Source organism: Colobus angolensis, unplaced genomic scaffold (genome assembly GCF_000951035.1).
Source record: "Colobus angolensis palliatus isolate OR3802 unplaced genomic scaffold, Cang.pa_1.0 Scaffold18, whole genome shotgun sequence".
Taxonomy (NCBI): Eukaryota; Metazoa; Chordata; class Mammalia; order Primates; family Cercopithecidae; genus Colobus; species Colobus angolensis.
Genome location: NW_012114932.1, coordinates 1,563,358 through 1,590,917, shown reverse-complemented (window position 1 = coordinate 1,590,917; position 27,560 = coordinate 1,563,358). Strand labels below are relative to the sequence as shown.

General features: G+C 57.6%; 1 protein-coding gene across 4 annotated transcripts in view; it reads right to left on the bottom strand.

Moving 5' to 3' along the window:
* Nucleotides 1-27,560, bottom strand: part of CACNA2D2 (calcium channel, voltage-dependent, alpha 2/delta subunit 2) — a 113,905-nt gene that overhangs the window by 11,412 nt on the left and 74,933 nt on the right. For all 4 annotated transcript variants that reach the window (XM_011939002.1, XM_011939006.1, XM_011939004.1 and 1 more), the window contains exons 3-21: nt 19,960-20,019; nt 13,148-13,192; nt 9,783-9,924; nt 6,616-6,747; nt 6,369-6,426; nt 5,588-5,638; nt 5,345-5,444; nt 5,048-5,206; nt 4,694-4,801; nt 4,517-4,595; nt 3,879-3,928; nt 3,603-3,692; nt 3,328-3,399; nt 3,063-3,137; nt 1,714-1,788; nt 1,563-1,634; nt 1,409-1,480; nt 1,244-1,305; nt 323-399 (exon numbers count right to left, since the gene is read on the bottom strand). In XM_011939002.1, the coding sequence (XP_011794392.1) occupies nt 323-399; nt 1,244-1,305; nt 1,409-1,480; nt 1,563-1,634; nt 1,714-1,788; nt 3,063-3,137; nt 3,328-3,399; nt 3,603-3,692; nt 3,879-3,928; nt 4,517-4,595; nt 4,694-4,801; nt 5,048-5,206; nt 5,345-5,444; nt 5,588-5,638; nt 6,369-6,426; nt 6,616-6,747; nt 9,783-9,924; nt 13,148-13,192; nt 19,960-20,019 (1,579 nt within the window). The remainder of the gene's footprint in view (nt 1-322; nt 400-1,243; nt 1,306-1,408; nt 1,481-1,562; nt 1,635-1,713; nt 1,789-3,062; nt 3,138-3,327; nt 3,400-3,602; nt 3,693-3,878; nt 3,929-4,516; nt 4,596-4,693; nt 4,802-5,047; nt 5,207-5,344; nt 5,445-5,587; nt 5,639-6,368; nt 6,427-6,615; nt 6,748-9,782; nt 9,925-13,147; nt 13,193-19,959; nt 20,020-27,560) is intronic.

Here is a 27,560-nt window from a genome sequence, read left to right as displayed (position 1 = left end):
GGGGGTGTCTTCCAAGAATGCAGCCCCCAGGAGTGTGTGGGGCAGGCAGGCTAAGAAGGGAAGACACGGAGTAGGAGAAACCAAAAACAGCAACCTCAACAGAAACCATGAAAGAATGGCCTGGAACCGAATCTGAGAAAAGGCAAGCATGCAGATTTCCACAGACTTTCAAGGTGCCCCAGCCTGCGGGCACCTGAGGGTGGGCAGACTGGGCAGGAGGGACTGCCTCGCCGGCAAGTGGCGCTGGCTGTGCTGCCTGGGGCCGGCCGGGGTGCGGGGCAGAGGCAGGGTGCAGGGCGCAGGCAGGGGCCGGGCCACTTACACTTGACCTGCAGGATCTGGTCACTGAGATTGGCTTGGAGGTAGAAGGTGCTGTAGGGCGGGAGCACCAGCCCCAGGCTGAGGGGGGAGAAGCGCAGGTCACGGCTGGGGGAGGCGGGCCACACTGGCACCCCCTCTCCATGGCCTTGGAGTTGGGCAGAGGTCCCAGCTGCGGCATCCCCTCCTCCCACCACCAGGGGCTCCTCTCCCTGCTTAGCTGCAGGAGGTTCATGGTCTAGGGGCCGGCACCCTGGAGGCTCTCCACTCCTCAAACTCTCCTGGAGGCCACCAGGCAACCAGCCCCAAAGCAAATCCGCACACCATCTCCCCTCCCAGCAGCCTCTCACAACAGCCCTCTGCCCAGCCAGCCTCCCTCTGACCCACAAGGGGCAGATGCTGCCGTGAGCTGACTACAGTGCCAGTGCTGCTGTGGGAGTGGGGTCATCAGCCCCCAGATACTCAAAGCCAGTGGAAAGCAGGGCTGGCACAGATATGGTGGGGGGTGAGGGGTGGCAGTTGTGGGCTGGCATGGGCTGTAAGGATGCCCCAGCATTTCGGGATGGACTAGCTGTGTAGGGCACGCAGAAGTCAGCCTGCACCGACCCAGCCTGACACACAAGGGACCCGCTCCGCCCCGAGGCTGTGAGGCAGGCTGAGAGCAGGCAGTGAACCTGCTGGGTGCAGATGGCTGTAGTGATGAGGAGACTTTGGATGACCGTCCTGTGCTCTCAGACCTGCTGCTTGTTCCTTAAAGGCCAGGGAGTCTCTTGGCAGACTAAGCATCCCAGGGTGAGTAGTGAGCAGCCCTGGCCACTGGTCCCCCACTGGGATGGTGGTCACAGTGGGAGAGGGAGGGGGCAGCTGGGCTCAGATTCTGGGGCCGCCCCACCCTCTCTGCCTGCCCAGCCCTGGCCTCACTTACCTGTAGTTAGTGCTCCTTATGGGCACCCAGGTGTAGTTCCGTGTCACCTCATCTATGTACCTCTGGGAGAGGAGGCTGGGTCAGGTACTTGGGCTAGCAAGCAGGGGGCAGTGGGGTAGGGGGGTGCCCACCCTGACTCCCTGGTCCCCAGCCCTGCCTCCTTACCTCATCCAGGGACTTGACCAACGTTCTGATCTGCTTGTGGCCCTTGTTGCCATCAATCATGCTCCGACGGATCTGGAAGGGCCAGAGATGTGAGGGGCAGAGCCCCTACACTCCTCGGCTCTGTCCCCCACTCCTTTTCTCCTCCTCTCCTTACCTCTTCCTTGTTCTCATCCTCCAGCTCCGCATCTAGGAAGTCCAGAGTCACAGGCTCCCGGAAGTTGGTGGTCTGTTGGAGGCAGGGCGGGGAGTCAGAAGTTCCCATTGTGGAAGGTATGCCCACCCTCCAGGTCACCCATCTGGCTCACCTGGGGCTTGAGATTGGGGTGCAGCAACACGTAGCCGTTCAGGTCAATGGCAAACACATAGCCGTTGGCTCCAAGCTGGAGGCACAGATTGGGGGCTCAGGGTCTGGAGGGATGGGCTGGGGTTCCCTGGGCTCCAGAGTTCTTCCCTATTTGGTCTTCCACCGCACTGAGAGATGCTGTTTGCCTGCCTTGGGCTAAGGGCCCCCCATGCCATGTGGCCCTAAGTCTGTCTCTTCAGCCAGGCCCGCAGGTGGGTTGCCCCTTGTGCACCTGCCCTTGCCAAGGCTAACCGGCGTGTGGGCTGCCGCTCTGCAGTCCTCATCCTCTTCCCCTGATTCTTATGAGCTGTCAGTCAGCCTGACCTCTCTGCCTCCACCGGTCCCACAGGGCTGCTGCTTCTGTACCCCTGTGGCCGTCCTCTAGCCACTACTGCCCGATTTGTGCCTCCTCCTTGTTCCCATGTCAAGAGAGAGCAGCACGATGAGTGCACCCTTGGGAATCCTACCTGGGGCTTCCCTTCCAGGTGGAAGGGAATTAGGAGTAAGTGAGACCTGGACCTAGCCCTTACCTCCCCCGGTCAGTTTCTTACTGTACCTGGAGGCCAACTGCCACAGCCCCTGCCCACTCAGGGCCAAGCAGGGGCTTTAGGGGGCTCAGGCTTAATGATGCTGTTGTACATACCACACCTCTCCCCATTCCACAGGCAAAGACGCAGACTCCCTGACCGCAGGCGCTGGGCCAGCCACACTGCCATCTTGCCCCTACCCTGGTTTATGATTGTTTTTCACCTTTGGGCCCTTGGCCAGAGAATTCCCTCTGCCTCCAATGTATGCCATCCCCTCCTTTCCTTTCTGCCCGGGACACTGCTGCCTATGTGCATGGGCCAAGTCTGGCCTGCCGCCCATTACTATATGGCCATGAGCTAAGAATGGTTTTGTTTTTAAATGGTTAGAAAAAACATCAAAGGAAAAATTCTATTTTGTGACATGTGAAAATTATCTGAAATTCAAATATCAGTATCCACAAATAAAATTATATTGGAACATAGCCATGCCCATTTGTTTATGTTTTGTCTGTGGCTGCTTTCACAATACAACAGTGCAACCAAATGAGAGATGGGTATTTAAGTCTGCAAAGCCTAAAATATTCAGTCTGGCCCTTTACAGAAAGTTTGCCAACCCAAGGTCACCTTGCTCTAGACCCAAGGCCACCTCCTGGGGAAGCCTTCCCTGACCCCCTGAACTCAGAGGTCTCCATGGAGGTGCTGTAACACCCATCAGTCTTCTCTGCTGAGCCTGCCTGCGCCCACATGGGAGGCAGGGTAGGCGGATGGGCAGGTGGATGCTCACCGTGTAGTTGGGGGTCAGCCTCTTGATGTCATTCAGAGCCACATCAATGCCCATCACGCCCAGGATCAGCTGGTTCTGGGAGCAGAAGCATGGGGGGCTCTGCAATGCGCTCAATTCCACGGGGAACCACCCTCCACAAGGCCTCAAGCTGCTCTCACAGGCAGTGTGAAGGCCTGCCCTGCCTCTCCTCCACCCCCAGACCTGCTGTGGGCGTGCCCATCCCTCTCCAGGCACACCCATAGCCCCAACCCTCCCCTTTCCTCACCTTCTTTTCCCCAGGGCCATCCTGTGTCAGGTTGAAAACAGGGAGGGTCCCTGTTACCACCAACCCTAGTCCCTGAAGGGAGAGGAAGATGATGAAGTCACCTGTGGCCAGCACTGACCCCACTCCAAGAGTTCAGAGCAGGGGCTCAAGTGCAGGCCACCTCTTTCTCCTGTGCTTGGTTCACCCCCTAAGGGGGCCCTCCAAGGTCTTGACCTGTGGGCACATCCCTGGGGGAAGGGTGCCAGCCCCATCCCTTCCTTGCCCAGAGGCCTTACCAGTGCATCCTCATACACGTTGGTCCACTGCACCTGCTTGGCCTCCTTGCCTGCCAGCACCATGGGCCTGCCCAACACATCTAGATACTCCTGGGGAGGGGGCAGTGGTGGGGGTCATGAGTGCCTTTCCCAGGCACTGCCTGTTCTGTCTCCTCAGGCACTGGGACTGTGCCCCAGCCGCCGTGAGGGGGCGCCCTTGGCCCACAGCAGCCCATGGCACACAGCATCCCTGCAGGGAAGCCAAGGACTGGGAGGAGGGGCCTCCCCCAGTCTTACCTGTGTGTTGATGCGGATGGCTCCGATGGAAGGGATCTCAAAATAGTAGCCTGTCAAGGAAGGAGAGGCAGAGGTGGGCCTGGCTGGCAATGCAGGACCCATGTGCAGAGGGCCCTGCCCCTGGGGTGTGTCTGCAGCCCTGCCTCGCCTCTTGGGCTCCTCTCTCTTTGGAGTTCTCTCCCTCTAGTGCTCCTGGCCTCTGCCCTGCCAAGGGCGGTGCTATGGAGAGGGAGTGAGTGCAGCAGCATCAGGAAGCACAGCAGGGGGCAGAGACGAGGAGGGAGGAGCCTGAGGTCTGAGGTCCCTCATTCTAGGGTGCAATGCCATTCAAAGTCCACCCGGCAGCCAGGCCCAAGTGCACAGAGAGATGGATGGATCAGCAAACAGATGCAGGAGTAGACAAGCTGGGGGACGGTTGGACAATGGACAGACAGACAGATGGACAAAAAGAGGCTCAGTCAGGTGGACATGTTAGCCTCCAGAGAGAGAGTGAGGGACAGTCTCGTGGATGGGAGGAGGCACTGTCTCGCAGCGGGTGAACACACAGCTGGACATATGGATGGACAGTTGAACAACATATGCAATCGACAAAAAGAAATGGCAGGCAGGCCCCTGACAGTGATGCACAGGGGAGGTACCTTTGTTGGCACAGGCCATCCACTGCAGCGGTGTGACGTCGTAGTTATGCTGCCCCACGGAGAAAGTAAACACGCGCACCTGTGAGGGGTTTGAGGTTACTGCTGTGGCTACCAGGGGACAGCCCTCCCCTGTACAGGGCCAAGGTCAGGGCAGCCCCTGCCTCAGCTGAGCCTCACCGTCCGGTTTGGCCAATTGTACTTCTCAAAGACATCCTGCACGCGGTCCTCGCCACCATCCGTGAACATCATGATCATCTTGTTGCAGTTGGCCCGAGTGATGTTGGACTGAGGGGAGTGAGGCAGAGGCAGGCAGCTCTCAGCCCCAGCTCTCAGCCCTCCCTGGTCCAGGGGCAGGGCCTCCCTCCCGCAGTGAGCCTGGATCTCTGGCCCTCCTCCCCCACAGCATATGGTGCTATCTGTCCAAGCTGCCTGTTTGGTGCTAATGAGGCCATCCATCTTGATTTCCTGGGTGTCACCAAGCCTGGACCCTCTCCTCCCCCAGCCGCCCACTTGCCCACCCACAGGGCTCACGTTCTGCAGCTGGTCAAAGGCATACTCAAAGCCGGCCTTGTAGCCTGTGGTGCCCTTGGCCACCATGCCCTGCACAGCTTCCTTGAACACCTTCTTGTTGCGCACATTGGCCTGCACCAGGTGTGTGAAGCATGACACAGGCTGCGCCTTCTCGTTGAACTGCAGGAACAGCAGGGTGGTGACTGGCCTCAGGCTGGCCAGGGCAGGCAGCTATTGCATGGGGCTGGCTGGTGGTGGTCACAGGAGCAGGGCAGGTGGGGTGACCCATTTTGCCCCGTCTGCCACCTTGGCACTCACCGAGGCCACATTCACATAGTCGTCATCAGACAGTGTGTCCAGCATCTCGCAGACAGATGTCTTCATCAGCTTTAGGGTCAGGCCACTCACACTGCCACTCCTGGAGAGGTCAGGCAGGGGCCGTGGAGAAGCCAGGGGAACCTCAAGTGTTCTCCTGCCCATCCCCCATGATGTTCAGGGCAGCAGAGTCTAGCCCGTTGCCCGCCCCTGCCCCAGCCCCACTTGCCAGCACTGCTCACTCACACATCGACGATGATGACCATGTCCTTGGGCGATGAGGCCCCCTGGATATACCTGCCCAGGAGATGCCTCTGTTAGGGTAAGACCCACTGTGACCATGTGGGTCCTTCCTTCCTTCACACACATATTGATTCAATACATTTCTCCTGAGCATGCACTGTGTGGGCCAGGCAGGGTTCTAGGCACTGATGACACCACATTTAATGAAACAGACACAGTCTTTGCCCATGACATGAATGGTCTGGCTCCTCGGCAAGGAAAAAGTACCAGGGGGATATATGAGCAGGTGATCCCCAGAGGGGGCAGGAGCCACATTTCCTGGCTTCAGTGGCTTGCTGTGTTCTCTGCCTCAGGTTGGGGCCCCGAGGGCAGAGTCTAGCTGTGTGTGGGATGGCGCAGGTGCCAGGGAAGGATACTCATAGGGAGCTGCCGGAGGGGCAGAGCAGAGGGGAGGGGTATCTGGGGCTCAGACAGGTAGTGCAGGGGCTGGCCAACCCTACAGAGGCTACATCTGCCTTTGGGGACCCCCTCTGGTCCAATCTCTCTTCCAATCTCTCAGCCCTGAGTGGGTGGGGGTGCTAGGCAGTGGACGGGGGGCATGGCAGCTGGGAGGCCTGCCTGGGTGATGGGATCCATTTTCCAGTGGCAACGATGTGTGAAATGAAAATTGGATACAGCTGGCTGCGCCCTGCTAGAAGGCTTGGAAATGGGGAGGGAGGGGAGCAGGCAGGAAAGGTGGGGAGCTGAGGGGGTGTCTCTCCCCAGCTCCTTCTTGCTTGCTCACCAGGGTCTCCTTCGGACATCGTACAGGTCGATCTTCTTGGGGGCTCGCCACGGGGTAGCTGAGGGAGGAGAGAAAGTGAGCGGGACCAGCAGGAAAGGACTGAGCTGGGTAGGCAGGCCTTGCAGAGGTGACTGGGCCACCACAGACTACAGGGCAGCCACTCTGTCCCATGCCTCCAGGATGGGTGAGCTGGCAGATGGAGAAAGGAGGGGTGCTGGGCGGACAGGGGACAGGGGCTGGTACCTACCCGGGTAGTAGCGAGTGACTCCTGTGGCACTGCCGAAGACCTGCCACAGCAGCGTGGGGTCTTGCCTGCGGTTTTCCATGAACACATTCTCCAGGGCCTCTGTCCAGTTGAGCTCATTGAGGATGACGGTGGCTGGGGGGAAGCGGGGAGCTGGGGTGGGGAGCACCTGGGCTGTGTCTTGCCAAACCCACCACCACGACACTTATGCCCGTGCCCCCACTCAGAATGCTCCACCTGTTCTCAGCCTATCCAGACCTTCCCTATTTCCCAGGGCTCAGCTGTGGCTGCCCCAGCTCCTCCAGGAAGACTTCCTGATCCTCACCCCTCCCAAGCTGTGAAAGGAACAGTTCAGCCTACTCTTCCTCCAGGCCCCACATGAGTAGGCAGGGCAGCTGTGGCTGGTAGCTTCTGGAGAGGGGCTGCCCAGGTGGCGGGGTGCTGGGAGCTGGGAGCCCTCGGTCCAGCACGCTGCCTGGAGCTAGCGCTGGTCCCCCAGGAGCTCACCCATTCGCATGCACTCAGGCTGCAGCAACAAGAAAGCAATTAAGGGCCTGCTGATGGGGCTGGAATTATTCAGCTATTAAGGTACCTGATAAGCTGTAAGCCACTCAGCTCCATGATTAATCAACTGGGGCCAGAAGCAAGCGGGGTGGGGGCAGGGGCTCTTAGAGGGGCAGGGGCGGTGCCAGATCCTGCTCCAACACAGGCACGTGTACTTGTACACGCATGCACACACGCACACAGCCTGCACCCCGCCAACAGGTACACCTGTGTCTAACCTGTGTGTTTCCAGCCAGATGCAACCCACCTACCTAGCAACTCAGCTGCCACCATGGGCACGAGGGCACACACCCTCATGCCTACACACCACTCTGCACCTACAGGGGACACTCGTGGGTCCTGCTCACTACCCGCTACCATCAGTTATCCCATTCTCCCTTCCCCCCAACCCTTGCAGTTGTGCATGTGTGATCCCCTGTCCAGATCTATCCCTACACACACACACAGAACAAGGCTCCAATGGACTCCATCCTGTGGACCCTTCAACCTGGGCAGAGACCCAGGATGGTTTGAGCAGTACCCTCGACCCCCAACTCGGGGCAGCCTGATGTGTGTGTGTGACACATGTTCTCATGTGTGCAGTGACCCTGTCCCTGGACACTTGGACAAAATGGCAGGAGCGGGACACAGCTGCTTCTGCTAGGCCTCTGTGCCTCCTTCTTCCTCCAGGGACATCCACCCTCTTTCTTCCCATGTAGAGCCCAGCCGCTGTCACCCCATACAGGGATCCCCATCAAAAATCGACCTCAAGTGAGAACCAGAGACCACCTTTAGCAGGCAAAGATAGAAAGCATGATTTACAATTCTTAAGCCTCTGCCCCAGCCCCGGGGCACTGACACACTCCTGGGCACTCTCCTTCTGGCAGCCCCTCTGGAGCGTGGGGCCTCTGCTGTGTCTGCTGCCTGATCCTTGCCCCTGCTCCCACTCCCTTCGCTGTCTGTTCCTGTGGCTTCCCATAACTGACCATAATGTGAAAACAAAACACATTTTGAGCATTGGCTGTGCTTATTGAACAGTATGTTATGGTCCTGTTCCTAATTTATAAACTTAGTGAGTTGAACAATTTCTATTTTTCTCTCTAAGGAAAAAATAAAGCCAGGCCCTCCAGAGTTTCACAAAGTACTGTCTGCCCTGAGGGAGTCTGCCCGGCAGGTCCCAGCCCTCACTGTGCCTCAGTTTTCCCATCTGCACAATGACAGGCTTAGAGCAGAGGGGTGTCCTTGGTTCAGGTCAAGGGCCAAGAAGAGACCCCTGCTCTGCGTGGGCTGTCCATGCAGGTACCTGTGACCCTACACGCGCATACCCATACATGGCAAGGCACATTCACACAAACACCCCTGCCCCCGCCTGGAAAGGGCCTGCTATTCAGCCCCATGCGCACAGACCGGCACCCATGTGCACATACTCTCAGATCACGCTGAGTTGGCAAAGGGGACCATGCCCCCTCAGGCAGGTGATTACAGATTTAATTAAAAGTGACACAGTAAATAAAAAACACATAAAATGCAATTTGTGTGGGTAGCGAGGGGTGACTGGAGAGGGCGGCGTGGCTCCTGTTTTAATTAGCATGCCTGCCTGTGATAGTGCCCCTCGACTGGCTCAGGCAGGTGGCCTGCGGGCAGCCTGCAGGGAGCAGGGGGGAGCATCCTTCCCCACCCTGGCCTGAGGCTGCCTAGAAGGCCTAGCTGACCCTGAGGTGGAGAGGGCCTCCCTGAGGACCCTGGGAATTCCCTGCATTCTAGAGCTGAGGCAGTGGCTCTGGGGCTTTTGAGTCCCAGCCCAGGGGGCTCCTTGGATTCCAAGACTACTCTGTAGATGTTCATAAAACTGTGTCAGAAACAATAGGCCTCAGTGCCTTCAATCCTGCTGCTGGAGCTCCCCATCCAGTGTTTGACTCTTGGCTTCCTCCCCCTTTACCTCCCAGGAGCTTCAGGAAGTTCCTCCTCATGTCTGACTCAAATCCTTCTAGCTATAGTGACCTCATTTCCCCATTGTGTAAAACTACCTTGTCCCTGGAGCTTGGACTATCAACCACCCTCTTCCACATCCCCCTTCCCCACATCCCCAGCTCCTGGCTGCTCTCAGCAGGAAAACTTCCTACCTCCTTGGTTCTATGCCCAGGAGAAGGAGGGCAGTGTCATACGGTTGGTATCTGTGAGGAGTGGTTTCCTGTCCCCCTGCCCTTGGTGTCCACCTGATGTGTTGCAGCTTCTCAACCACTTCTACTTGGGGGCAGGGAATGGGGAATGGTGGTGAGGAGTTGCTCCAGGGGCAGGCGGGCACTCAGTCCCACATGTGGGGAATGGTGTGTGTGTGCGTGCATTCGTGTGGGTGCCTGTGGACACGTGGGCAGGAGACCATGAATGCACAGGGATAGAGGCTCAGTGTTTTGCAACTTGCTGAGTGTTAGGGTGAGGCTCTGCCTGTGAGTGCTTGATGCCCACAGGTGGGTGAATCTGAGAGGTGCACAGGAATAATCTCAGGTGTAGGAGGCTGGAGGTAGATGGCACTGGCCTTCTGTCCCCAGGGACTCAAGAATGCCCTGGCAGCGGGCCTGCCCCCATGGCAGGTAGGATGGGCTGTCCCGATCGCTCTGCACACTCACAGCCTTTGTAGATGTCCGTGGGGATCTGTACAGCCGTGTATGAATAGTTGACCTTGTTCTTGAAGTTTGGGTCCTCGATGAAGTCCAGCCTTAGGGTGCTGGCCTTAGACCCCCTTTCCACATCCTCACTCTCAGGGTCGTCCTGCAGAAAGGGCACCCCCCAGCGGTGTCAGGGCTGGAAAATGGTGAATGGGGTTGTAGAGGCCTGCAAGTAGGGGCAGGGAGGGCCAGAGTCCAGGAGATAGGGGCATCTCAAAAAGAGGGACTATTGCAGTAGGAGAGACAGATGGAGAGACACAGGGACAGATGGACAGGGGGTTGGACCCCTCACCCAAGGGGCCTGTGACTCCCACTTCCCCCTGCCCACCCCACCCACCATCCCCACATTTGCTAAACCCAAATTCTAAAACCAAAACGAAACCAACCCCTTCTCCACATTCTTGAAAACCAATTAGGGAAGGAGGCAAATCATGGAGCCAGTCAGAAGGAGCAGGCTCCAGAATTCTACTTACAAGGATATGCCTTGTACAATGACAGGCAGGCCTCAGCAGTCCCTCCTAGGAGCTCTGGGCCCCCAGAGCCATCACTGGGCCCTGCCCAGCCCCTTCATGGAGTTCCTCTGGGAGCAGGGAGAGGGTCCTAGCCCTATCTAAGGCAGGGCACTATCCCCTGCAGCCTGATGGCTGTAGAGTCTGAGCTGGGGAGGCTAACCTGGGAGAGCTGGGCTGGGGGCTACCATTCAGACCTGCTGACCTCCAGAGGGAGGGTCTGTGGTGCCTAGTAGCAGCAGGACTGAAAGGGCCCCTGTTGATTTTCTAAAATGAGCCACAGCAGCCTGACAGGTGCCAATTATGGCATCTCACGGCCGGGCAGGCTGGGCATGCGCTGTGCATCCCCGCCCACCATCACAGGCTGGCAGGAGTGGGTCTGTGACTAGTGTTGATGCTGCAGCCGATGGGAGTGGGGCAGGCTTGGGTGCAGGTGTGCAAGGGGGAGGGGAGGGAAGATGATGGTAGAGAGTGAAGGCAAAGAGGAAAAGCTAGACTGGGGAGTCAAGGGAAAGGAGGCTAAGGGTGGAGAGCAAAGCTGGGGGGCTTCCTAGGCTGGTAGGAGGGATCATAAGCAGCTGAACACCCCATATGCTCCCTCACTGCCCCTCAAGGCCTCTGTGACCACCCTCAGCCCAGGCTTAGTTCATTCATTCTCCCCTATGGGTCCATGTGGGCTGACCCCCGCTGCCCACTATGACCTGGGCATGCCCCTCCCCTGTGTTTCTTCCTCTAGGCATTTGACCAAGCTGTGTCCAGTCTGGGGAAAGCGTGACCATGCCTCTCCACCCAGCCAGATGAGCTCTCCACACCCCAGGGGCACAGCTCTGAAGGGCCTGTGGCAGACACTCTTCATCTCTTTGAGGGTGGATTTTGTACAGCAGAATCCAAGCTGTCTGCTGCCCTCCCACTGCCCTTCTGCAGTGTGCCATCTGTCTGCCCACCCCTGGCACACCCTAGAAGCCCTCAGGTGCTGGGTAGAGCCAGGGCAGGCAGCCTCGGAGCATGGAGGCCAGAGTGGGAGCGGCCGCCTGTGAGGTGTGCGCCACTCACGTTCCGCTCAGAGGAGGGGGAGGCGTGGGAGAAGAAAGCCCCCAAAATGTCAGCGGCAGATGAAGGGCACCAGAAAATTTAATCTTCCAACTTTCCCAACTAATGTGACATTTGGATTCTGTTCTGATAAGCTATCAGCTGGCAAACTTTTTCCTTCCTTTTCTTTCCCCCACCCCCACCTTCTGGCTGGTAATTTAAAAGTAAATGGTCTAGAAAGATCTCTAACTGTACCTCTGGCAAAGATTAAAAAAACAAAACAACACAACAAGCAGGGGAGTTGGAAAATGTGTGCATGCTGTCATTTATACCAGGCGTTTGGCCTAGCTGACCCTAGTCTAGCCGGGCCCCAGAGTGAAGCTCCCTTGTCGGGCAATCTCTAGCCCCCCAACAGAAGTCCAAGGGGCTAGGGGCAAGGAGTCAATGATTTAGAGTGAGGGGCTGGGGCCCTGGACACAGTTGAGGCTGCTGGAGGTAGGTTCAGAGCATCCTAGTAGACGCTGGGCACCAGGCTGGCCAAGAAGTCCCTCAGTGCCAACCCCCAGCCCAGGGGCTTTGTATGGTGGGCAACTGTAGTCTCCTGGTTTATATTTAATGCCCTGATTGCTAAAATTACAGCCCGCTGCCAAGGGGGGGGTAAGGAATTAGATTCAGGGTCTAATTAAAGGTTCGCTCTTCATTTGAATTTCAGATTCCAGCTTTAATTTTAGCAACTTCTCTGGGAGCCACGGAGCTCAGCCAAGGGGAAGCACACCTGCTTGAGCCCACCCCGCTCTGTCTCGGGCCCTGTGCCCTCCTGCGGCTCTCCCAGGCCAGCCTGGCACTGCGGATCCTGCAGAGGGATCCTTTCCAGCCTTCTCACCTCCTGGTGTCATTGGGTACCTCTCACTTGCCCTGGAAACCCACCAAGCCCACAGGCCTAGGAGAGGAAGACTAGATCTTGGGTCCTCCGAATCAGCAAGCAGTCCAGACACTGTGCTGCTGTGACACCTCTGTTTACAGAGGGGACCGTCAGGCTCAACTACTTTTGGCTTAAAGTCAGGCAGAGGGTCTTGGGCCTTGACAAGCTCAGAAAACTCTGTCTACTTCAAGTGCCCTACACCCTCAGACTCGTCTTCTCTACAGCCACCTCCCCTGCAAATAGTCATACAGCTTTCACACGAGTCTTCTGGTGATGGGGACCTCACTACCTCACAGGGCAGCCCATGCGTATTTGAGCCAGTGAGTGATATGGAGGCAGAAGGGTGGTATGGCTTTGGGCTCTCTGGTCAGTCCCCGTGCCACTACTTCTGAGGTGGGTGACCCCAGGTGAGCTCAGGGACAGGGTCTGACGATGGGCCAGGCTGTGGGGTGCTCAGCACAGGGAAGGGAGCTGGCCTAACCTGGAAATGCACCTGGACATCAATGCATCCTGCTCACACCTGCCCACCTCCAGGAAGCCTTCCCAGCTGCTCCCTGTCTCCCTCCTCTCACTGCACTTAAGAGAGGCCCTCTCCATCTGGGACCTAAACTGCCCCGTGCAGGGAGGGTCAAGCGCCTCACCACCTGCCCCACACTGCAGTCAAGTTCAGCCCACTAGTGCTCAGAGATGCAGCCCTGGAGGGGTCCGGGCTTCTAGGGAGTTGTGGGAGGTGGACGATGGGGCCTGTGTCACCACGGCTCTGCAGGGTTGAGCTCAGAATGTGTGGCGCTGAGTCCTAACATCCATTTTACAGCTGAGGCCACCAAGACCCAGCAAGGAGGTGTGGCTCAGGAGGGGGTGCTCACCAGCTCAGCATCAGCCTTGGCGTCATAGTACACGATGTCTTCCTCCTGGTGGGGGGAGAGAGGCCTCAGCACTAGCTGCTCAGGGTCCCGAGACAGACAGGACTCCTAGCCTCAAGGCCTGCATGGCACCCTTAGATTCCTCTGGGGCAGAGACTGTCCCTTTCCCCCACCCAGAGCCACCCTCCTGGAAGGGCTGGATGGGTCAGGGCTGGGAATGCAGCCAGGCCCATCTTCAGAGGCCCTGCACAGGCTCCAGGAGCATGCAGTACCCCTCAGTTGGAATTCCCTGGGCTTCCCTAACTCAGGGGCCAAGGGTCCTGGGTTGCAGCCTTCCAGGCTCTGTCTGCAGAGAGGCCGGCTGAGGCAGCACCAGGGAGCGAGGAAGACAGAAAACAGAGCCGAGTTTGGGCAGGAGGGAAATAATGACTCGACGCTGCATCTTCCAATTTCTTCTATTAAAAAGCCTGCTCATTACGGGCATGTACTTATTAATTATCTGTGATTTGTTGTGAAATGCGAGGGGGTTTCCACAACAGGAGCGGGAGAAAACAAAGCCCGTCCCTGGCGCCCGCCTCCCGGCCCTCACCCGCCTGTGTGTGCCCCGCCCGTCCCTGGCCCATGTCTGCTTGCCAGTCGCCTGGGTTCTTGGCCATCTGTGCATCATAATCACTGGCCGCCCCAGGGACCCGTAACACAAACGGGCTAATTTCATGTGTAATGATCTTTAATCAGAACCGAGCACGGCTGACAGAGGCCGCCAGAAGGTGAGCCCGGTGTCAGCCAAGTGCCACTGGCTTAGGAGGGGCTGCCGCACTCTGCCCCCGTGGGCTTCAGGGCCACAGCTCAGGACAGAGCCACTGTCCAAGTCACCCTCTCCAGGTGCTCCTCAGCCCTGTTTCGTACAGCAAAAACCTGCAGCATGGCCCCGGTGGCCCCTTACTCACTCAGGGCTTGTTTCTTTGTGGTCTGCAGATGGGAGTGGTGACCAAGTCTGCTCCCCAGGGCCTGGCTGTGAAACAGCAGGCAGAGCCAGCCGTCACTCCACCAGGGCAGATGTCACCCTGGACACTCGCTTCCCAAGGCCCAGCTGGGGCTCACTCAGTGTGTGACCCCAGGACTAGACCACTCCCTCTCTGAGCCCCAGGCTCCCCAGACTCCCCAGGCAGGACTCTGGGAAGGCCTGGCTGTGGTGACTGCCCAGGGGTTGCGTCAGTACCTGAGACTGTTTCAGGGAACAGTCCTAGTCTGTCTCTCACCAGGGGTTGAGGGGCTGCAGGCCACCGGCTAAATGTGCAGGCTTAGTCCCAACATTCTGGAATACTGACTGCATGCCTGGCACCACGCATGGGCAAGACCACAACTTCCAGATGAACGTAAGACCAAAGGCGGCCCGAGAGTTCCAGCATCCAGGGCACTTGCCGTGTCTGGTGCTTTCTTACAGCAGCCCTATGACCCCATCAGTCAGATGCTTTGAGGGCAGGGAGAAGAAAGCCTTCGCACCCTGGCTCCAACCTGCCCTCCCAGTCCGTTGCCGACCTTGCCCAGACCCACCACCCACCAGTGCAAGAAGACTGCGCCCCTGGTGGGCCTGGGGCGGGGGCAGAGGCCGGGCCCAAGCTGCAGGGGGCTCGGTCTTTCTCTGCACCCGGCTCCAACCAAAGCGCATAATGAAAGCTGACATTACATCAAACACAATAAGGAGTTTCAGTTGATGAAGATCATTCCTGAACACACAAACCCATTAAACTGAGGGGAAAAAATATCAATTCAACACACTCGCTGTGAAAAGAAAATGTGATTTGTTATCTAAAAGGGGGTTATAAACACAGCTCTGATGCTCTTTCCCTCCATAATGGAAACGGGCGGGTGCGGTGGGAGGACTGCAGATTACAACCTGGGGCCTCACTCACTCACTTCTTAGGCAAACCTTCCGCAAGGATGGGAAAGGACACAAGCGGGGGCTGGTCACTTGCAGCCCTCAGGAGCCCTGGACTCCCCTCACAGGCTGTGGCTGGGACTTGCCTGCACCTGAGTCAACACTAGGCACCTCAGCGTTCACTAGGGCCACCTCTCCAGCTGCTCCAGGGGCTCCGCTTCTCTATTCTGCCGTTTCACAGTCTTAGTGGAACATCAGATATTGGTGGCGTCAAGGACATAGGGGGACATGTCACCCAGGAGGATTCTTAGCCCCCTGCAGATGACAGATGAGGCTCAGGATTCTGTATGGCCTCCCTGCCCCCCAGGGCTTGATGCATGTGGGAATGACCCCTCTCGGCCTCTCCTGCCTCTAGGAGGGCGAGACCATGCCCCTTCCTTGGTAAGAAGAGCATGGATGGGCCAGGCGCGGTGGCTCAAGCGTGTAATCCCAGCACTTTGGGAGGCCGAGATGGGAGGATCACGACGTCAGGAGATTGAGACCATCCTGGCTAACACGGTGAAACCCCATCTCTACTAAAAAAATACAAAAATCTAGCCGGGCGACGTGGCGGGCGCCTGTAGTCCCAGCTACTCGGGAGGCTGAGGCAGGAGAACAGCGTGAACCCGGGAGGCGGAGCTTACAGTGAGCTGAGATCCGGCCACTGCACCCCAGCCTGGGCAACAGAGGGAGACTGTCTCAAAAAAAAAAAAAAAAAAAAAAGAAGAGCATGGATGGTGGCACACAAGGTCATACATGTGAAAACATATCATAAATACATGTGACTGCTATGCATGAAGTGGTGTGGAGCTGTGGCAGGAGGGGGCTGTCAGGGTCAGGATGGGAGGGTCCCCGAGAAGGCCTCTGTCTGCTTGGGCCAACACAGTACCTGGGTTAAGCAACAAGGAGGCAGTATTCTCTAGTGACTGAGTACAAGGGCCTTGGCAAAGAGTCCTGGCCTCAAATTCTGACCTGGACATGTGAGCTCTGGAATCCTGGGCAGTGAGTGAAGACTGAGGCTGAGCCAAAAAGGACCCAGCCTACTGGCTTGTCCCAGTGGTCCTCTGAGGAATTCCAGGGGTCACCCCCGAGGAGGCAAGGCTGCCCAGTTAAATCACGCAGCCTCCATGAGGCTTCACCTCTGGGTCTCTATTTCCCCACTCATAATATCCTCTGAGGGCGTGAAGAGAACAGGGAGCTGGGCCTCCCCAGGGGTAGGGCCAACTCTGCCCATGAGTGGAAACCTTCCGTCTTTGCAACTCCACAGCCCAGAGGAGAGGCTGAGTGTGGAAGAGTCCTGGGTGGGGTGAAACGGGTGTCCTTAATGTCTGGGGTCCACTTCCCTGACATACCCTGTGTTACCTGACATTTTAGGGGCCATTTTGCCCAACTGGGCAGGAATTGGGGGAATCACCCACTCTGAACTCACACACATGCCCTCCCATGTGGACTTGGGTACACAGATAACAGGCGAGGGGCGGGGCAGGAGGGTCCATGTGACCCTTGTGTTGGTGACATACATTCTCCTTAGCAGGAGCCAAGCCCAAGAGAGGTGTGAGGAGGGTGGGTCTCAGGGAACAAGCTGAGGAAGTGAGCACGGGGTGAGCGGAGGAAGGGCAGTTGCCATCGAGTTCAGGGCTTAGAAGGTGGCTGCCAAGGCCTGGCCAGACATGACTGTCGCCTGCCCACCAGCTGCCTGTGCAGGCCCAGGCCAGCCACCCGCTGCACCAGTGAGGACGCTTGGCCTTCCTGCCCTGGCCTAGTGCCAGCTCATCCCGGCCAAGAGGACTGTTTTCTGAGAGAGCCGTCTGTCGCTGGCTTGGCAGAGGCACGCAGGGGCCCTATGGCTGGGTCAGACCCTCAGGCCAGGAAGGCCACCTGTCCTGTCCAGCTGGCTTTTCCAGCCTGGCCCAGCCCCCACACAGCCCTCCTTTTAGTCCCTAGGCAGAGCTCCGTCCACTCCCACCATCACGTTCCCCAGGGCAGGGCTGTGTCCTTCCCTTACGCTTCCCAGGGGAGGGCTGGGCTGTCTCTTCCATTCAACTCCCAGTGCACGGCTTTGTTTCCTGTAGGCCCTGGTGTTGGCACTGAGGCCCTGCGGCCAATGGCCACTTCCCCCTCCCCTACCCATGCCCTGGCCCAGCTCCTCCCTGGTGGTGGTTTTGGTGGCACACAGTATTGGCATAGTATGGTGCTGGCACCAAGTGTGGTCTGGCAGGTGGTTCCTCTTCATCTATCCTAAGCGTTATGGGCACCAGGGCACCTGCTGCCCGCCTGTGGGGGCATGTGAGGCATTGTCTGCTAACAGGGCCATCGTTTCCCTAGTGTCCAAGGGTCTGGGTTGGCCAGGGACGAGGAAAGGGGATAGGAGTTTTACATCCAGGCATTGCCCTCTTGATCTCTTGTCCCAGCTCTGACCCTGCAGACTCCAGAATCCCCTAACCCCCAGGCTGAAGTCAGTGGAGTTGTGGGCATGTGGATGTGGGTTATACCACTGATACCATTGTCTGTTCCTCAGAGGTTTGCACCTGGACCTGCTGTGTGCTGTCAACACAGGGACGGCCACACCCGGCTGATGGTGCAGTGGATTCCAGTCTGGCCACATGAGCCAAGCATCTCCTCTGTGGCCAGAACAGTTGGGCACCATCCTCCCCATCTCAGAGGTAAGAAGACTGCTTCTGGTCACACTGTCACTGCTGTGGGCAGTGGGGGCTGATCCGAGGGTTGGGGCTAGAAAAGGGAGTTCTAGGCAGAGATCTGGAGAGAGAGGCTTTGCACTGAAGGAGGGGTAGATAAGGGCATTCCTAGGAAGAGGGCCTGAGTTTGAGGCTGGAATTGTGGCACAGGCCAGGTACCTCTCCTGAGTGCTGGGGGAACATGGCTCCTTGTCTGTCATCTCCTGAAGGTCGTTGGAAGGATGTGGTTTCAGGGGTGGGTGGTGTGCCTGCAAGGGACAAAACAGCATCCCTTCCCATCCTCAAGTCCCTGCACCCTCCCCTGGCATGGACAGCCCCTCCTGCAGCCACTGCTGCCAGCTCTCCCTGACAGCCCGAGCATAGCTGGCTGGTGTTGGGCTCTTGGACACACCATTAGCATTGATGCCTTTCAGCCTGGCAGTTGTGGCAGCAGCAGTGCTTCCTGGGAAGAACAGTGACCCAGTAGATGGGAAGGAGGGAGGTGACTACAGCCCCACCCACCCTACCTGAGACACCAGTGGGACAGGCCAGCAGGCACCCGGCGGGATGGGGCAGGGAGGGAGAGGAACAAGGCCGGGCCCAGCTGGCCCTGTGGTCAGGGCTGCCTGTGGTCACACCCACAGCTGGGGGCACCTCAGGTCAAGCCAGGGGGAGGGGAGCAGCCAGAGCCCTTTACTGCCTCATCTCAGGACAGAAGTACTTAGGGCCCAAGGGCCCAAGGGCTGGTGTGGCCAGAGACGCACCCATGCCATTAGCAGCTTGGCACCCATGTAGCCTGACGTGTGCAGTGATTCCTTCACACCCCAGAGCTGAGCTCACAGGCAGCACTGGCACCAGTCAGTCCTTTGCCAAATGGAGAAACTGAAGCCCTTGCCTGGGTCCCACAGGGACTGTGAGCAAGTAGTACTGGAGTAGGAGAGAGGGAGAGAAGGGTCAGTCCTGTCTCCAAGGGAAGGGCGGTTGGTTTAGGGAGTAACTAGCTCATTCATTTGTTCACCTTAGAAAATCACCTTTCATTTCTAATCTCATGTGAACTCCCTGGGGGCAGCACCCAGCACCTGCCAGGGGTAAAGGAAGAATGCCATGGTGTGGGCAAGGTGAGGCAGCTCAGCATGGCCTGGGGGATGGGGACTGGGGAGGAGGAACAGATTTAGAGCTTGGATCATAGGCATGAGCCCCTGACACCCGATAGCCGGCTGTGAATCTCTGCCACCAACAGGTAACCTCTGGTAGGTCTATCCACTCTGTGCTTCTATTTTCTTGTCAAATAGGGACAATAACCCCACTGCTTCCTAGAGCAGATGTGCCTGGCCCAGAGCTGGAGTGAGTCAAGTCTGCCACCCCCACCCTGCCCCTCCCTGTGTTTAGCACAAGACTACTAGGAGGCACGGCCCAGACACCCGAGCAGCTGTGGAGGACACAGGAGCCCTGCCAACTAGTCTGGTTCTCAAGGGTTACATCATCCTTGGCACTGGGGCTTCCTTGAATCCAGGAAGAGCCCTGCCTCCATCTGATGCTGGCTGGTGGGCAGGTATATCTAGCTCCAGGCAAAATCAAATACAGCAAGGAACTGGCGAGGGCAACTCAGGCCTAGGCTGGGATGGGTGAAGCTCCCCTTCACTCCCCCATGCACTAGGCCCTCTGCACTCAGCTTCTTGCATCTCTGCTCCAAGAACTGAGCCTGAGCTCCTTCTGAGGTGGAAGGAGAGGCTTTTGTGACCATGGCAGCCCAGTCCCCTGAGCCCAGCCTGAGGGCCTCCTGGGTGGACAGGTTGCTGTTCAGGGAAGTCAGGGAAGGGAAGTCGGGGAAGGGTATCCGGTCCCCTTTTCCCAGCATCTCCTGCAGGTCACTGTATTAAAGCCTCTGACAAGTCCTGAAGTCCAAAGGCTTCTGACCCAGGGTCTCTCCAAGAATCTGAACACCTTATCTGGGGAACACAGGGAACACCACTTTCAAGCAGCCTTCCCACTCACGGGTGACTCCACAGCTCCTCTGGAGTGAATGTGGACTCATATCTCACTGTATGCCCAGCAGTGAGGGGCACCTGGAGTAGCTGCTGAATGTTGGACACAGACTTCTGGCTCTGCTCCACAGACCCCTCCGTGTCCCTCATGTCTGGGTAGCTCCCATCCCCCCAGCATTCACACCCACCCACGGAGGGGCATGCCCTGAGTGCTGGGCAGGGTGCTGGGGTTCCTACCTTGATGTTGTCCTGCCAGCGGTGTGCTTTCTGGAAGTTCTCGGCAGCATCAGCCAGTCTCTGAGAGACAGAGCACAGGGAGGTTAGAGGCTGAGGAAGGCAGCCTGCCCTATGCCCACCCCAAAGCCTCTCCATCCCCAGCACTCCCTGGGGCCAGGCTGGAGCAGGGACTCCCTTCCCCTCATCTTATGAGACCCTCAGAGATTCTCTGCCCCAGATACTCCCCAGCTTGCTGTGTGGGCACCTCCTTGACCACAGCTGGGTCCATGCAGGAAAGGTGAAGCCTGTGCAGTGACCCCAGTGGCATCTCCATGGGACTCCTTGTACTAAGCCAAGCCCCAGTGCCACTCTCTATCCCCCACACACTTGTATCACCCCAGTGCCAAGAGGAAGCTCCTCTGGAGCCAAGGTTGAGCTGCAAGTTAGAGAGTGCTTCGCCTTGCCCTGCCCTTCTGCCAGCTACCCAGAGCCCCACAGGAGGGGCCCACAGCCCTCTCTGCCCACCCAGGCCCATGGTCCCTCTCCCAGAGTTCCTGAGCCCCTTCCCACAGGGCTCCCAAGCCCCCTGTCCATAAGAGCCTCTCCTGTTCTTTGGGGCTGGTTCCAGTGGCCTCTTGCAACAAAGCCCCTGTGCCTGAGAGCAGAATGTCCCTCAGGGCATAGCTGTGTGCCCGTCCATCCCACACCTGCCACTGGGCACGCTGGGTGCCAGACTGCGCTGACTGGTGGAGGTGTGACAGGCCTGGTCCTGCCTCTCACAGCTCACAGGCACAACCTCACAGAACCACCATGGCAGAAGAGGTTGAGGGGCAGGAGGCACAGTGCTGTGGGGGCTAGGGACCTCAGGGAAGGCTTGCTGGAGAAGGCACTGGGGCCTGGCCACCCTCTGGGCCTAAGCCCGGGTCACCCAGACATTCTTATTAGGTACTTTCTTTTCTTTTTTTTTTTTTTGAGATGGAGGCTAGCTCTGTCGCCTGGGCTGGAGTGCAGTGGCCGGATCTCAGCTCACTGCAAGCTCCGCCTCCCGGGTTTACGCCATTCTCTGGCCTCAGCCTCCCGAGTGGCTGGGACTACAGGCGCCTGCCACCTCGCCAGGCTCGTTTTTTGTATTTTTTTAGTAGAGATGGGGTTTCACCGTATTAGCCAGGATGGTCTCGATCTCCTGACCTCGTGATCCGCCCATCTCGGCCTCCCAAAATGCTGGGATTACAGGCTTGAGCCACCGTGCCCGGCCGTTAGGTACTTTCTAAGGATCCCGCCTCTACAGGAAACTTTGGGGCTCCCAAGGATGGAACTGAGTCTGGCCCTGGGGGCCTTCTGCAGAGCTGAAAGCAGTGGTGTCCTGTCAATCATAATGACAACCATCACTATCAACTGGCCACCTACTGCACACCGAACCCTCTCCTGGCCAGTGACTCGTGTGCTGTGCACCTTGTACCATTCACAGTGTGCCTGGCATGGGGCCATTGTGGCCCTCCTCAGATGAGGATGGCCAGGCACAGAGACAGTGAGCAGCCTGCCCAAGGTCACAAGGTGAGTCTGGCTCAGGCTGGGCCCTGGAGCCCAGCCCTCACCATTGCATTTGTCTTGCTCTATCCATGACCGAGATCCAAGGACCAGCCTCTGTTGGGCCCACCATGCCCACTGAGGCACGTGGCTCTGGTCTCTCACCCCATCCCACCCTGTCCCACGGTGAAGCAGGCGTGTCCCATCTCTAGGCCTACAGCCTTACTCAGAAGGTCCTGCCCCTTGGTATTCAGGACACCTCACCCCCATCCTTGAGTCCAGGCCTGATATGACATGTGGGCCCTGGAGGGGACGTCCTCCTAAAGCCTGTCAGTTGCCCATTAGGGGGAAGTGGGAGTCAGGTCATGGAGGCCGGTGTTTCCTCCTCTGAAGCATGGACTAGCAGGGCAGGGAGCAAGGTGGGGCCTCCTGTGGAGCTGTGGCCTCTGCTCTCCTGGGCCAGGGTGTCACACCCCCATAGTTAGAGTGGCTGTCCAGGGCCATCCCCAGTCCCATTGGGCTGGCTCCCCCTCCTCAGGCCAAGGACACTGAATGGTGGGGAGGCTATGAGGCTGGGGTCCCGGGAGCAGGGAGAGAAAGTGCCTCTTGGGGTCAAACTCTCTCACCCCACAGAGCTTGGCCCTCCTGGCCTCTGCTTCCCTCTCCTTTGTAGGCTCAGTCCTCTGTCCCCCACCACCCTTAATTGCAGGGCCTGCTTGGCTGGGACCCACACCCTCCTCTCTCCCCAGCCCAGCCTCACATTCCTAGGGTTTTGGGGGCCCCAGGTCTCTCTACTCCGTGACGCCTCCCATGTCTTGCCTCCAATCCTGGCCCTCCTGAGCTCCTGGACACTTCCCTGGAGTGACCCTCAGACCCACCTGAGCTCAGAGTGCCCCTCTGGGGCAGGCCACCCACCCTGGCCCCTCTGCCTCCTCCATTCCACCCCTGGCATCCCTCATACCACCTCCTGTGCACCCCCAGCTCAGCCTCCGTCCTGCCTGGAACCTGGGTCCTCTCATCCTCGTCACCTATTCTCCACACAACACCTGGAGCCTTTTCTCCAAATGTAGATCTGGTCACGTCACCATCCCCTGTCCTGAAACCCTTCAGTGGCTCCCACTTCTCTGCACGTAAAAGGCACAACCTTCTCGAGGTCCTGTAGGGCCCACCTGACTCCTCTTCTTGCTTTTCTATCCTGGAGCCTCCTCTTGGCCTAAACCACAAATGCGCACCCACTGATCCCAAACCCAGGGATGGATGAGGTCCCCAATTCATAAGCCTGCAGTTCCCTTGTATAGAGGGCATTACTGTGTGACTTGTACAGTTCACAACACTTGTCACCAGTGTTAGTCAAGCAACTGCAGTACAGCAGGTGCTGGGCTCAGTACTTGGTCTGGAGGCTGTGTAAAGCCTGACGAGCAGTGCGTGGGTCGAGCCTTTGTCATCACTGTGCCCCTCCTTCCTTATCTGGTGACCACTACCTTCCCAGGGACGCCAAATCTTCCTCAGAGTGGGGCTCTGCTGAGGCCCCTGTCCTTCCCTGGGGTTGAGACTGGGGCAGAATGGGGGAAGCAGATGCAGTCTCTTGCCACAGAAAAGCCAAAGGGTCGATGGGGCTGCAGATGCCACACTGACACTAGTGGGAGTCTCCAGGCTGGGCCATGACCCTGAGGAACTGTGCTCTCCTGCCCCTGCCTCTACTCCTGGCCAGGGGGTGCCAGCTCCTTCACCCTCTGAGGGCTCAGCTCTGACCCTGAACCCTTTGGGCCCCAAAACATGGGGCTACAGGCCCCTCTGGCTCCAGAGCCTAGCAGACAGGGCAAGGGAGATCCAGAGAGGGAGGCCCCAACCCCCAGCCTCCTTGAGCTCATGGAATCCCATGGGCTCAAAGGCCTGGGTCAGCTCACTGACTCGTGAATAACAGAGTCGTAATAGCCACAGCAAAAGGATTACTTTTAATCCTCAGTAACGATCAAGCCATTATTATTTTTTCGGTGTTACAGATCAATCAGTCCATCCCTAGGCACTGGACGTGTGGAAATTGCTAAACAGGCAGGCCCAGTGGTGGGGGGAGGAAGGGCCGAGGCAGCTGGTGGGTGCAGTGGAGTGGGCAGGCTTCGGCCACGAGGTTCCATCAGGCCTGAGGATGAGAGGACTGGGACCACCACTGGGGTGCATGAGGGGCCCTGAGCAGAGATCAGAGCCTGGACCCTGGAGTCCCCGAGCCCTGGCCCGGGTTCAAAGTTTGACTTTCTAGGAGCAGGGTCTTCACCACTCTGGTCCTCAACATCCTGCCTATAAACTGGACATAGTAACTGCACCCACTCAGGCTGGCTAGGCTCTTGGCAGCCCCCTTCCTCCAACCCTCAGCAGCTGCACATAGGCAGCCAGTCCCCTGAGGTTTCTCTTGCTGGCTCTTGCTGGGCCCTCCTGCTATCTGTTCTTTCTGCCTGGTTAGCCCTATCAGACTGTGTTACCTCCCCTGGAAATTTCCTTTTGCCTTTAACCAGCACTCTGGACAAGGTGGGCTTCCCTCCCCTCTGCCAAGCAGGACATGTCCTAAGGCAGGGATCTCCAAGCTTAGCTCCAACTGCCTGGCCCAGGCTGAGCACCCAGACCTTGGGCTCCTGTCCCCATAGAGCTGACAACAGTCAGGCCTGCTGAGGGCTGGCAGGGAGACCGTGCCCACCCTGCCCCACCCTTGGAGGTTCATCCCTCCTAGCACTTCCCTTCCACCTCTCCCTGGTCCTCCTGATGGTTTGGGGACAGGCTGGAAGCAGCAAGAAACTGAGGCCCAGAGGCGAGGGAAGAACGTATTAGGATACCACGCAGGGCAGGGACAGGGTGCCTGCCTGTCTCTGGAGTGCCTGCCTGTCTTGGGGAGATGCACTCCATTCCTAGCCCTGACCCCAAGTGCCTGTCCCCCTGGGAGCGATTCCTTGCTTGGGCTCTGGGTTCTGCTCCTGGAGCTGACTGCAGTCTCTGGTTGCCCTGCTACCAGGCCCTGCACATGCTGCTCCCTCCCAGGCCACTCCTGCCCAGACTCCTCTAGCTGCATCCACTTCCTGACCCTGACGCTCAGCGAACCCTCTCCCATGTCTGCTTTCCCCTTGAGCACTGGGTTTGGTGGGTAAGTGTCTAGTGGCTGTCGAGTTTATGGTAACTTGGCCCTGGGCATACAGTAGGTGCACAATGAATGTCTGCTAAATGAAGATTGAGGTGTCTCTGGACCTGTGTAGAGGCCTGGGCTTGAGTCTGGCTTTGCCCAGCCAGTTGTGTGACCCCGGGTGTGTGGTTTAACCTCTCTGAGTCTATTTTCTTCAGCACATCCTGGGGGATAATGGCTGCCTATGGCAATGTAGCTATGAAGTCACTGATGGTGCCTTGTCTGGCCCGTGACGTCCCCATCATGACCAGGGTATTGGAGGGAACCTCAGTGGGACTGCTGAGTGGGGATGCTCACAGCCAAGTCCATCACGGTAACAGCAGGCATTTCAGAGGCAATTATCAGAGAGTTTCACTTAATCAATTTCCCTCAGCTCTGGGAACCGTTCTTACAGGAAAAGGCAAGAAAGAAGAGGACTGGTCGTGCACTGGGCTGGGGACAATACTCCCCTGGGGAGCAGCCCCTGCACAGATCCCTGCAAATCTCGCTACGTTAAATAGCTTTCAATTGCAGTGGGAGCTGAGACAGTCAAGAACCTGAGATCAGGGACCTGGGGCCAGGATGGGCACCCCTCAGAGGCCAAGACCTGGGATAGGAAGGCCCCCTGCATGCCAGGAGGGGACGGCCTTGGGTGATGGGGGGCTGGGGCTCTTGGGTGCTCTCACCCTCTTAGAGGGCCTGCTCACCCCCACCCCCAGGCTAGGTGCTCCCCACTTTTCCTTGGCCTACTCTCCTCACCAGCCCTCACCTGGGAGTCCCTCCGTGCCCAGTGCTGGTGGCTCAGAAGGGTCTGAGGAGCAACTGCCCATCAAATAGGACTTTTTCTGCACAGCCCAGAGGGAAATGCTGGAAGAGTTCTTTGGTCTTAATTAGTTATGGTTACTCCCACTTCCTACAGGATATGAGAGGCTTAGAAGAAAAGGCCCTGAACCCATGGGTGCAGGATGTTGAGATCTAGGGCAGTGAGGGCTGAGCCAGGCAGAAGCCATGATGGAGTGTGGGCTGCGGGGTGGAGGCTGGGGGTAGTATGCCCTGAGAATGCTGCCGAGGGCTGCAAGGAAGGTAGCAACGACAAGGTATCACTAGGTGTGGTCCAGTGCCTACCCTGGGTGAGGGCTTCACTGCTGCCTCCCCAGCAAGACTCACGAGAAGTAGATTCTCCTTCTCCCCTCCTTTTACAGCTGAGGGAATTGAGGCTCAAAGTATTAGTGTAGCTGCCCCAGACCCCTAGGGAGGAAGAGGGGGCATCAAACCCAGGTTTGCCTGACGGTAAAGTCCAGCAGTGTTGGACAGTGACTGTCCCAGGGAAGGACCATCCCTGGCCAGGTGGGGCCTAGCTGGTTGGGCTCAGGTCCGTCCTGCCACCCCTCAGAGTGGTCCCTTTGCCCTTCTCCTAGGAGAGGGGATCAGTAACTGGCCTTCTAGCTGTTCCTCTGAGTTGCCCCCACAAGCCTTGGTATCACTGGGTCCAGGCCACGGGAGGGGGCAAGTACCAGGATGCCCAGCAGCCCCTGCCTAGCCCAGCACTGGTCCCACTGCCACCCATCTTCCCTCCCCACCTGTGGGTCCTGCGTTAGCTGTGTATTGTGCACAGAAAGATACTAAATACAGATTTCCAATTTCCAGAGCTGTTATGGTCTAATGAGTAAATAATATACATATTTAAAACTGTCTAAAAACATATCTGCATAATTAAAATATCTGCATAATAATGAAGCAAGATGCAGCTCTGCAGGAGGGAGCTGAAGCCCCAGGGCTGACAGTAGGGGCAGAAGTGCAGGTGGGGTCAGGGGGCCCTGGCTCTGTGGGCCTCTGCTGCTGCTGCTCCAGCCTTGAGCAGACGTTTGTTCATCCACCTCCTGCTCCAAGCAGGTGCGTCCACAGTCAGGGACCAGGAGAATCGCCACTTGGCCCTGTCCTGGCACCACTCGTGGTCTGAGGGAGGCTTTGTGTGGACAGACAATGCCTGCTACGTGCATGATGGCCGCCTCAGCGACTTTGTGGCCCTCACACGATGTGCTCAGAGCTTTATGGACACAATCTCACTTACTACAACCTTCTGAGGGCAGGTCTTGCCCCGACCCCACATTTTGCTGGGTTCTGAGGGATGAAGAGAAATGCAGCAGGATCGGCAGCGAGGGTCAAGCAGGATCCGTGACTTATGCGCTGAGGGTGATGGAGACACGCCAGTGGCTGTGCTTTCCTGTCGGGTGTACTGCTGACATGCGTGCCTCCTGGGACAGGACAGGCACCCAACCTTACCCATCCCTCAAGGCCCCTTCCTTCGCCCCTTGGCTGCATCTATGCTGGACACACTTGGCTCCTGTCCCTTCTGTATTTTTTCCTTAAACATTTTGTTATAGTTTTTATTAATTAATTATTACAAGACAAGTTCTCTCTATGTTGCCCAGGCTGGTCTCGAACTCCTGACCTCAAGTGATCCTCCTGCCTCTGCCTCCCAAAGTGCTGGGATTACAGGCATGAGCCACCACGCCCAGCCCATGACACATCTTAAGGTTCAAACCTACTCTTTTTGTATTAACCATGTTTACAACTTAAAGATAAAATGACCACCAGAGCAATAAAAAACACTCAAACCCCAGACCACAATTCCAGCAAACAGAAGCCTGCAAAGAAAATAAACATTTCTGGCACAGAGGGTGCCTCAGGGGAAGGCTGGCATGGGAGGCCATTGCCGCTATTGGCAGCAACAGGCTCCCTGACCTTTTCCCTCACAGGACTCATGCATCTTCTGTGAGTTGATAAAAAAAATTAGTAAAATGGATTTTTATTTATTTATTTTAAAAAGGTCAGAATCCATGTAACAGGGAAAAACCCATTCGAGTTGTGGTCTCCCTCTGCAGCAGGACGGCCGCCACTCCACCCGGGCCCAGGCCTGCCGGCTCCCTGTGGGCGCCATGAGCTTGAT